The sequence below is a fragment of the Micropterus dolomieu genome, linkage group LG13 (assembly GCF_021292245.1).
Source record: "Micropterus dolomieu isolate WLL.071019.BEF.003 ecotype Adirondacks linkage group LG13, ASM2129224v1, whole genome shotgun sequence".
NCBI lineage: Eukaryota > Metazoa > Chordata > Actinopteri > Centrarchiformes > Centrarchidae > Micropterus > Micropterus dolomieu.
In genome coordinates, this window is record NC_060162.1 from 26,659,224 (window position 1) to 26,671,268 (window position 12,045).

Consider the following 12,045-nt stretch of genomic DNA (forward strand, 5'->3'; position numbering starts at 1 on the left):
CTTAGTGCCAATTGGGCATCGTTTAAATGCCACAGCCTACCTGAGCATTGTTTCTGACCATGTCCATCCCTTTATGGCCACCATGTACCCATCCTCTGATGGCTACTTCCAGCAGGATAATGCACCACAAAGCTCCAATCATTTCAAATTGGTTTCTTGAACATGACAATGAGTTCACTGTACTAAAATGGCCCCCGCAGTCACCAGATCTCAACCCAATAGAGCATCTTTGGGATGTGGTGGAACGGGAGCTTCGTGCCCTGGATGTGCATCCCACAAATCTCCATCAACTGCAAGATGCTATCCTATCAATATGGGCCAACATTTCTAAAGAATGCTTTCAGCACCTTGTTGAATCAATGCCACGTAGAATTAAGGCAGTTCTGAAGGCGAAAGGGGGTCAAACACAATATTAGTATGGTGTTCCTAATAATCCTTTAGGTGAGTGTATTTAAATGTGTGTGTGTGTGAGACTCTCACAGTGAGAGAGACAACTTGAAGAGTACGCAAAGTCATTCACAATACATTTATTTTCCAAAAACAACTGTTTTTAATCTTTATTATTTTATAAAGCGAACATTGAATTTCATTCAATGATAAACTAAAAAGGTGTGAAATATTTTGTTGTGCCTCTGCAAATAACAAGAATGAACAAGCAAACAATAATCAACAGTACAATCTGGGTTATTGATGATGACATAAGGCAAATTGTGTGCTGTAATGTTTGAGGAATAAGAAACTGAGTATTTAAACGGTGCTCTAAAAATAACAGTCAATTGAAACATGTAAATACAGAACGAAACAGTTCAGAGTGAAAACAACAGGTAAAAACATGCACTGATCACTACTTAGATTTTAGATTCCACATGCTGCTGCTGCTGTTAAACAGCAACAATAAATATTGATTCTGTAGAACTGACTTGAGTCCCCATGAACTGAATTGAAAGTCATATTCAATATTTAAGTGTGATATCTGAGTGAAATATTTTTAAAAACACGTGACTATAATTCTGAGCCTTCGTTGGCAGAAAATCTGTTCTGTGAAAGACTACAGTGTACTCTCAGATGAAGGTAAAGAAGGCCAAGTAAATTGTTTTACAACAACTTGATCTCACCAAAATGATTATATTGTGATACTGAGAAGTGATATTTCATTATTGTGAGTAGAGAGGGCAGAGTAAAAGAAAAGAAAATAGCGCAACAGTTTACATTTATGCTTAATTTATTGCTATTTTATTATTTAAATGTGTTGGAGTGTTGCACCTCTTTTCCTTTTTTATATGTACTTCGCCTCATCTAAGAACACATTTGCAACATTTATGATTTGAACATAAATAAATACTTCATGGATGCACCAACAAATCCTTTTTGTTAATGTTACCTTTTCATGATAACAGAGTCCAGCAGTTAGCATTAATGGTGCTGGAATCAGTAAATATATTTTCATGTGGAGGACAGTTTAAATAAGATTAATGAACCAATTTTACACGAGGATGAGTTTACCCTCTGTGAGCAGAACTATTCAGTCTTCAAAACAGTTGTATAATGTCCACGAAGGAAATTTCTAAAGTCTGAGAAAACAATGTTGATGATGTAATAGTGATGTCATCAGGTTTTAGTTTCTTGGCCTGGACTACAACAGAGAGCCTGAGTTATCAGGCAGGGAAAGTCTAATCAAAAGATGCTATCAAGTTGCATTATGGGAAATGACTCATATAAGGGACAAGAAATTAGGATATCTCTGCAATTTGGATTGTTCTTTTTTATCTGTTTCTCTCAAGCCCAACTTAATGGAGGTGCAGCACTAAATCGCTGGAGTCCTCCTTTAAAATGTGTTCCAGCCTTCATTCTGTAGGTTTCAAACATCGTGTTTCCTCAGGAATCATAATTTTTGATCAGAAGGAAAGAAAAGTAAAGTCTCTCCATTCTCGACTGATATCAGTAACTAAAACAATGACAGGCAGAACGGACAAACTGCTAATACTTCTACTGAATAAAAGCTCCAGGCAGAAATTACATGAAGAATTTCAGCTTCTTAATACTTTTCTGAGACAGACAGAGATAGTAACAGTGACATGCAGTTTTATAAAAGTAGTGTTGATTTCCTCTCAGTGGGACAATGTGCAGCCTTCATTTCTCTGACTGCTGACAGACAGTTTGATCAGAACTGGACTTCCTCAGAAAACTCGAAAACTCAACACTCTTTCACTACACAGAAATCCATAAGGAGGGTCATCTAAATGTGTTTTTTTTTAATCCTTCATGTATCGTAGGTTTCAGCAGCTGTTTGCAACAATCACAGTCCTGTCAGAAAACAGTGTGAAGCAACTTGTTACTGGGAAGCTGTAAATTTGTTGGAACTTGGAAAACTTGATCTACACCTAAAACTGAGCGAGGCATTAAACCATAATGAAAGAAGTCATCGGTAGGGATGAGCGAGTACATCATTATCTGTATCCATATCCTTACTCGGAATGGGGCTTAAACCAGACGTGGGTGGGACTAACTGGACGTTGTCAAGATAAGCCTAAAACTGATACGGGTTGATCAGAAGTTGCTGTTTTTATTATAAAACTATTTATAGAACAGCTTCAGAGCTTCAGAGCAATGTTTTGAGCACAATAGTAAGAGAACTATATTAACAGAACAGGTTTTAAAAAATTGAAAATGGAAATTGACACATTTTACTCTGATGATGCTCGTACTCATAAAAAGTACATTATCTGTAGCGGATACTCGTTTCAGCCAAGTACTCACTCAATCCTACTAGTCAGTTTACTTAATTAGGGGATTGACAGGACATTTTCTAGCAATTTTAATGACTGATTCATTATTTACATTATTTATCAGTTAAAAAGATTTGCTTCTTATCTCGGTGTTACTCTTGACATTCAGCCAATCAATAATCTGTCAGTAAAAAAAATTAATTACAGATTATTCAGAAATGAAGGTGGCCCTGGTAAAATGCTGAAACTGAAAAATAATTTGATCAAAAAAAACAAAAACTCAAATCCAAAACAAAAACAACCTGGATGTCTGCAAATATTTCATCCTGTGAAAATCTTTGGAATCTGAACTTTCCCATTTTTTGACATCAAATGTTTCATCATGTCAACTTTTAAAGAGGCATAAGCAGATCAATGTTCATCATTCAGTGTAAAAACTGCAAAAAATGCTACATGTCCAGACATATAGACGGCAGTGACAGTAGTAGTGTTAACAGTATCATGTGACAGTGATCATATCAGTTCTCTCAGAGCAGTCCCCAGTCAGGATCTGTGCACTCAGTTTCTGTTTATCTCAGAGTTTTTTGATTCTTTTCGTAGTGAGAAAATAAAAAAAGTGTCCCTCCTTGGTGGTAATTTATTATTGTGAAGTGACTGTACATGTGCGAAAGCTGAGCAGGCCTTGTGGAAATCTCTGGAGGGGTTTGAGAAGAAGACAAAATTCTATTTTATTTTAAAGATGATGGCATTTTGTCTTTGGGAAATAACACACCTGCTCTGTCTTGTCATCAGAAATAAAGAGTTGCAGGAGGCACGTCTGAATGTTTTGACGATTCCCGAAAACACCATCAGTGTTGTTGAAAAGACAATTCCTGACTTTTGAAAAAATAACTTTCTATCCTTTTACTATTAATTCAGGTTGCTGTCTGAACCAGGATCATAGTCAGTGCCTTCAGCTAAAGAGTTCTCATGTTGCTGGCCGGAGGTACCACTGAGGACATGGAGGTACTCGGTAGGGCTGTCCCCGACTAAGGATTTAAATAGTCGAATCAGAATTGACAAGTCTTGCCTATAGTTGACTGATAGTCAAATCCTGTGATTGTGCATGGCGATTGCAAGGGGGGGGGGTTAAACACCGTAGCTCTGCTTTAATCTTGAGAAGCTGCAGAGCTGCAGTCTCTATTTATTAGTCAGTGTAACTTAAACTGTTCATTTCCAGCTAAACTGAGGCTTATTGGTGACAATTTCCTCTCTGCTTGCCTGTCTTGTACAGAGTTTGGCGCGCAAGCCGTACAGCCGGATTTATTCACGCACTTTAAAAACATTTATTAAATGCTTTTTTCTTTTCACATTTATTTTCAGCATTATACGTTGAAATATACAGGTGCTGGTCATATAATTAGAATATCATCAAAAAGTTGATTTGTTTCAGTAATTCCATTCAAAAAGTGAAACTTGTATAATGTATATATTCATTCCACACAGACTGATATATTTCAAGTGTTCATTCCTTTTAATTTTGATGATTATAACTGACAACTAATGAAAACCCCAAAATCAGTATCTCAGAAAATTTGAATATTGTGAAAAGATTCAATATTGAAGACACCTGGTGCCACACTCTAATCAGCTAATTAACTCAAAACACCTGCAAAGGCCTTTAAATGGTCTCTCAGTCTAGTTCTGTAGGCTACACAATCATGGGGAAGAAAGCTGACTTGACAGCTGTCCAAAAGACGACCATTGACACCTTGCACAAGGAGGGCAAGACACAAAAGGTCATTGCTAAAGAGGCTGGCTGTTCACAGAGCTCTGTGTCCAAGCACATTAATAGAGAGGAGAAGGGAAGGAAAAGATGTGGTAGAAAAAAGTGGATAAGCAATAGGGATAACCGCACCCAGGAGAGGATTGTGAAACAAAACCCATTCAAAAATTTGGGAGAGATTCACAAAGAGTGGACTGCAGCTGGAGTCAGTGCTTCAAGAAAGACATGGGTTTCAGCTGTCGCATTCCTTGTGTGAACAAGACACAGCGTCAGAAGCGTCTCGCCTGGGCTAAAGACAAAAAGGACTGGACTGCTGCTGAGTGGTCCAAAGTGATGTTCTCTGATGAAAGTAAATTTTGCATTTCCTTTGGAAATCAAGGTCCCAGAGTCTGGTGGAAGAGAGGAGAGGCACAGAATCCACGTTGCTTGAAGTCCAGTGGAAAGTTTCCACAGTCAGTGATGGTTTGGGGTGCCATGTCATCTGCTGGTGTTGGTCCACTGTGTTTTCTGAGGTCCAAGGTCAACGCAGCCGTCTACCAGGAAGTTTTAGAGCACTTCATGCTTCCTGCTGCTGACCAACTTTATGGAGATGCAGATTTCAGTTTCCAACAGGACCTGGCATCTGCACACAGTGCCAAAGCTACCAGTACCTGGTTTAAGGACCATGGGATCCCTGTTCTTATTTGGCCAGCAAACTTGCCTGACCTTTACCCTATAGAAAATCTATGGGGTATTGTGAAGAGGAAGATGCGATACGCCAGACCCAACAATGCAGAAGAGCTGAATGCCACTATCAGAGCAACCTGGGCTCTCATAACACCTGAGCAGTGCCACAGACTGATGGACTCCATGCCACGCCGCATTGCTGCAGGAATTCAGGCAAAAGGAGCCCCAACTAAGTATTGAGTGCTGTACATGCTCATACTTTTCATGTTCATACTTTTCAGTTGGCCAACATTTCTAAAAATCCTTTTTTTGTATTGGTCTTAAGTGATATTCTAATTTTCGGAGATACTGAATTTGGGATTTTTAATCATCACAATTAAATGAAATAAACATTTGAAATATATCAGTCTGTGTATAATGAATGAATATAATATCCAAGTTTCACTTATTGAATGGAATTACTGAAATAAATCAACTTTTTGATGATATTCTAATGATATGACCAGCACCTGTATATTGTAATAGGCTGTATACTAACTTACTATAGGAGAAAATTGGTAGTTCTGTGTAAAATCAGACGTTGAGCACCCGCATATCGCCAAAATGGCATGATCCTTGTTTTGCCATGAAGCTTCTCACAGTCAAATCAGGCTCCGCCCATCGAAGCATCAAATCTTCAACTATTCGGGGTCAGCCCTAGTACTCTGTAATATTTCTGGAAATGTGGGAGTTTCTGATCTATCTGCAAAATGGAACATAAATTTAAAGCTGAATTTTACATTTACAGCTTGAAATCAGATAGATTCAGAATACTGAGACACTGAAAGCAAACATCAAGTATTTCAGACATGATGAAAGCTGGAAAACTGCAGGGAATGACCCGTGACACTGGAATTGTCCTTTCAAGCAGAACTGAAAATCAACACTGAACTTCCAACCTGAAATCACCTTTCAGAGCAGAGGATCATTAGATATTGGCAGCAGTCACTTCAGTCCACACAGCGCTGGCGTGAAGGTGAAAAGAGACGTAACGTACAGTTGGGTGTGAATAAAATGAGGCACATTAAAGGCTTTTCTTCGACATGTGTGAAGTCTGCATAGTAGTTTCAGAGTGAATAGAGCCCGTTTCAGGCCAACTCTTTCTTCATGTTAAGCTTCTTCAATTTAGAACATCTCTCGAGCTCTGAGTTAGTTTTAGGAAGCCAATTATCTCCTCTCCATCGTGTCCTTCACTGCCACTCATAATAGCGGCCTGTCCATTACATCACAGTGATGTCACAGTGGTGGATCGGACTAAGTGGGCGGGGCCTGGTATCACAGAGGGAGGAAGCAGCGGTGGGAAAGGAGAAGAGTAGGGTGCAGGGCTTGACGATGAGAAAGGACAACCTCTTGACCAGCCGTGAGCCTCAGCCAGCTCCTGTGGCAGGCTCTCGGCCAATCGCGTCAGCTGCTCCTCCCCCTGACGTATGCTGTCGTCAAGGCGCCGCTGGCAAATCAGAAGAGAGGGTTTGGTGCTGATGAAGCGACGGTAGTCCTGAAGCTGCGGTTCGGTGAGGTAGCCGGACAGGATGGCGTGGACCACGCGCTGCCGCCGGTCCAGGTTCTCCTTCAGCTCCCGGGCGTCTTCAGTTTGACAGAGGAGCAGAGAGCGTTTGTGATGGAGGGAATCCTGAAGAAGAGGAGACAAATAAATTATTACCAGTTTACACAGAATCTTGTTCATTACTAATAGTACTTGAACTGTGCATGTCAACATCCAAATGGAAACTAAAACTTTCTTAAATTTTGTGTTTAAAGTTTAGCACAGCATAGATGTTTTTCACAGTAGACATGTTGACATGTCAAAGAAGAGTACTAGTCCTAGTGTTGTTCACGCTGGCTCACTATCACACTGTCATGACTCACTAGAACGAAGCCCTCATTGATGTTATCAGTAACACTGGGCTCAAATGTCTCTTGGGAAAAATGCACATTTTGTACACACGACACGTTTATGTTCACCAGAGGATGAATCCTAAAGACTTTGGCAATCCTCTGACTTCAGACTTTAGGTCATGACAGGATGCCAATTCACTGGATTCCTTAATATTAATGCTGTCAGCAGGTTAACATTCCAACAAGCTTAACATTAATTATACACTTACATGCTAATTGTTATGCATTTAACATGTTCTGTTAATATGGTAATATGGTATAACATGCAATGGTTGTACATGTCACTATATTAACTATGCACATGGTAACATGCTAAACATTAGCATGTTAAACTAGCTGTAAGCATATTGTTATATAGTTAGCATGTTATGTAACATTTATTCATTTAGCTGACGTTTTACAATTGCTGTATATGTCAGAGGTTGCACGCCTCTGGAGCAACTAGGGGTTAAGTGTCTTGTTCAGGGTCACATTGTCTTATCCACTGCACCCATGTTAAACATAGACTTATTGAGTGGTATTGCGGTAAGAAATCTCCCAGCCATCATTGGCAGCTCTGAGCGCACCTTACACCTGCCAGATGTTATTTTTCCTCACCTATACGTTACTAAGAAAAAATCTGGTGAGTTTGTATTTTCACTAGTGTTCCTGCAACATACTGTATGAGTCACTCAGTGACTGAAATGTCACTGCTGCTGAAGATGCCAATCCGTGACCATCCGTGATCGGATGTGTGAAACTGAGCCTGACGTCCAAAAATGGACACCATACATTTTGGTTCAGGTATTCAGGTGATTTTGGTTCAGGTAACAGCATGACCTTTCCTTTAGTGCCAGCCTCAACACAAACGTAACATGCTCTCCCCCTCTTGTGGTAAGAATGTACAAATAGCAAGGTGGTCGCTAGCATAGTTATTCTTGTTCTGAAAGCTCAGATATATTTTGCAATAAATAATACTGAATTATGTGAAAGCAAACTCCCATAAATTAATTGTCCAAGAAAAGTCCACCATTCAGGGTAACTACAGTAAATCCTTACTTCTACCAAGTACCATAAAACTGTAAGTCAACACTAGACAAATTCCTTCAGTCATTCGCAGTAATTCTTTATGGTGTCGGTGACATGAAGGTTAACAAGTTGTTACCACGACAGCCTGTCCCATCACTACCTTTTAACCCACATGACTGCGATCACACATGATGAATTTATTCTTTATTTTGAGCACCTCTCCTATAATGTTATCAGCTACTAAAGTTATATATATTCAGCTGTAAATAATTCACAACTTTATGATTAATTTACAGTATGATAGTGTTTTATTTCATTAACATGTGATTACCAGATTATCAGCCATCATCAACACTAGATAAATGTGTTTGAAAGCTAGTATTTGATCAGTGAGTTCACTAACAAGCTTCACGTCTGTTTTTAGGGTGATACAGATGAACAGGAAGACAGTAATCATTAACAAAGAGATCGCATCAGCGTTTCATTCATTTGAGATCATTCCTTCTCTGTGTGGCCCTCCATGTTAAGTAGTATCTTGATGAACCTCCTAAATTTGGCCCAAAATACTCCCAGAGCTCTTGTTAATAACACGGGACTTATATACAAAACTTAACTAAGACCTCTGAATTTATTGAATTCATATTGGTAATAATAACTATAATTCTATATATTTATCAAACACAGCAGATTTGCATGGGATCAAAAACACCAAGGACCTGCAGTTGTTAAAGTCACAGGAGACCTTTAACCCAGATAATATGATTCCTGTGCAGACGCAGCTACAGATGGACGAGGAGGTAAATAGGCACACGGGTAACAGGTACATAGACAGATAAAGTGTCACACAGGTAGGTCCTGTCCTGTCTCACCCTCTCCTCTGCTGTGTCCTCCTGCGTCAGATCCTCTCTCTCCAGAGCCAGTAGAGATCTGTCAATCCTCGACAGCCGGCTGCACAGAGACAGCAGCAGGTTCACGATCTTCTCCAGATCTCCTGCAAACACAACCAGGTCACATCTCAGTTTCTGACCACCAAATCACCAAAGCCTGATGGGAGCTCCAGTTGAAATAGATTAAATAAAATAATTGTTGTTATATAGTTTAATAGCGACAGTCAGAAGTCGTACCAATGAACATGCTGTACTTCTCCTTCTCGTTGGGTTTGAGGTGTTCCTGTACCAGCGTTTCGATTCTCGTCCCCAGCGCCTGGTGACATCTCTGCTCCTCACACAGTGCTTCCTTCTCCTGCCGCAGAGCTGCCACGCTGCACCTCAGAGCCTCACACAGCTCCACCTGGTAGACGGGGCGAGAAACACAAGAATACTCAGGAGTTTCACTTCTGTTACTGCTGTGATGTTTTAATTCAACTACTGAATCAGAAAATTGTGTTAATAATAATAATAACAATAATAATAATAATATTATGAGTAAAGAGTTAAAAAATCTCTATTTTACCTTCCTGGTGTTGAGGTCTTTCTCTTCCTCCTTCCCATGATCTGTCGCTGTGCTCTGAGATGGATCACAGACCCCATCTTGGATCCTAGGAAGGCAACACATTATTTAAACACCTAAATTTAAATTTTAAGTGTTTTTATTTTTTCGAGGGCCATTCTTTCAGTTCTGTCATTCTTGTGCTTTATTCATTTGACACTGCTGATGCTGCTACATTGAAAATGATCAGTACCCCGTGTTCTCCCCGTGTTTGCGTGGGTTTCCCCTGGGTGCTCCGCTTTCCTCCCACCATGAAAGACATGCACGCTAAAATCCATAATTCTGCCAAGTAATCATTTTTACGGGGTTCATAAGCAAGCCGCTTATTGAGACGAGCCCCCACCCTGAGTCTCGACCCCGGGTTCCTAGCCGCTCTGGCCACCAAACCCTAAACAACCTCCTTCATCCCCCCATTCTCGACCCCTTCATCCTCGACCCCTACATCCCTCTCCCCTCGACCTCTTCATCATAAATACTCCTCATTATCCAAATAAACTACCCTTTTTATACCTCATATTGGCGTGGACCTTGTTAGTGAATGAAGATTTAAAGAGAAAGATAACAAAAATAGAACGAAATGAAAACATATGAATAGAAAAATAACTAAGAAAGCCATGCAAACACATGCAAAAACAATAAAAGGACCACTATAGAAATATGGTATGTAATTTATTATTTTTATGTGTGACATCTTAAACATGTTTCATGCTATTTAATATTATTTAGAGTTTGACTACTGTAATATACAATTAGTTAAAATAAAAACTCATCCAGAGTTTCCATCAATTACAGCCACTAAGACATCCCAGCAGTGATTACAGTATACACTCTTGCCCAACAAGGATTATTATACATATCATATTATTGCACCTCGGTCTCACTGTACCATGGAGTATGTGCCTTTTGTTGTGTATTTTTTGTTGCTTGTGTTTTTGTGTTTATATTTGTTTGGATTTCTCTGTTATGTGTTTGGTGTCTTCCAGTTTTGCAGTGCCATGCTATGTGACTATGTCACCACACTCCATTCATCAACCAGACACACACACACACACACACACACCTACCATACAAGCATTAATATCCAGCTCCTCATAATAACCTTTTCAGCATGTCATCGCTCAAATGTTTTAATCTGGTACTTCCGTGGAATTCGTTCTCAGGCAAAAAAGAATTTTAAATAATGAATTACTTTGAAAACTGCAAGCAGATATATAAGAAACATATCTATCAGAAATAGATTATAATAAATCAAAATCATCACAATTCAACAAAAAATAATAAGGTTTTAATAAACAAAAAAGTCTCAGTCACACCGGCAGCACAGATCCTGAAGGACGTGTAATCATCATGTCAATCAACAATCTTACACAATAGCACAGTAACATCAGTAATGTTTATGGCCCAAACATAGACAACTTAGATGGGAGATAAGAAAGGGAAAGGTCAGCTACAGGAAAAAGTTGAAGGAGCGCCTGTAACATAATAACACAAGGGAGATCTGAAGAGGAATGAAAAGTCATAATAAAGACAGTGGAAGGGCCCACTATCTGGTGACCAAGAAGGAGCTAAGGAAGATCAAGGCAAGAAAGGCCACGGGCCCGCATGGCATCAGCTCCAGGCTGCTTGAAGACTGTAAAGATCAGCTCATTGAGGTAGTTCTGCACATTCAACATTTCAACCTCAGCCTCAGTCTGGAGAGAGTTCCGGAAAACTTCCTGTGTTGTTCCAGTGCCAAAAACTGCACAGTACTGATGAGCCATGGAGACCATGGAGAGGATTATATTGAACCACCTGCAGTCCCTGGTGAGCTCAAGGCTAGACCCCCTCCAACCAGGCAATGGGGTCGATGATGCAGTCATCTACCTACTGCACAGATCCCTCTCACACCTGGAGAACACTGGGAGCACTGTGGGGGTCATGTTTTTTGACTTTTCCAGTACATTCAACACAATACAGCCAGCACCGCTCAGGGGGAAGCTAGTAAGAGCTGGAGTTGACTGCCACCCGGCTGCATAGACATCAACTACTCCAGGACTGTGTGTCTGATATTGATGGTTTGCACAGGCTATGGTGCTTGCTACTTTTCTTTTCATTCTGTTCACATCAGACTTCAGACACAATTCAAGCAACTGTCACCTGCGATGATACTGCTATTGTTGGACGTGTATCAAAGGGGAACGATCAGGAATACCGGGAGGTCATCGTTAACTTTGTCGACTGGTATGAGCTTAACCCCCTCCACATTAATGCCAGCAAGTCAAAGGAGATGGTGGTAGACTTCTGCAGGAAGGCGCCCCAGATCACACTGGTGAACATCCAGGGTTTGGATACTGAGATGGTGGGAATATATAAATACCTGGGTGTTCAGGTATTCAGGTTCAGGATCAGACAGGCTGTTCCTCCTAATCACCCCATCCAGGTTTCTCCGTCATTGCCGAAGTGAGCCTTGAAGTCTCC

General features: G+C 40.2%; 2 protein-coding genes across 4 annotated transcripts in view; one reads left to right on the top strand and one right to left on the bottom strand.

Moving 5' to 3' along the window:
- LOC123981564 (pro-neuregulin-3, membrane-bound isoform-like) overlaps nucleotides 1-12,045 on the top strand; it is a 580,451-nt gene that overhangs the window by 116,919 nt on the left and 451,487 nt on the right. The gene's annotated exons all lie outside the window — the stretch shown is intronic.
- The window catches only part of shroom3 (shroom family member 3), a 90,459-nt gene continuing 84,041 nt past the window's right edge, over nucleotides 5,628-12,045 (bottom strand). The window contains exons 25-28 of the mRNA XM_046067729.1: nucleotides 9,553-9,637; nucleotides 9,225-9,390; nucleotides 8,970-9,091; nucleotides 5,628-6,826 (exon numbers count right to left, since the gene is read on the bottom strand). Of these exons, the coding sequence (XP_045923685.1) occupies nucleotides 6,422-6,826; nucleotides 8,970-9,091; nucleotides 9,225-9,390; nucleotides 9,553-9,637 (778 nt within the window). The 3' untranslated portion in view covers nucleotides 5,628-6,421. The remainder of the gene's footprint in view (nucleotides 6,827-8,969; nucleotides 9,092-9,224; nucleotides 9,391-9,552; nucleotides 9,638-12,045) is intronic.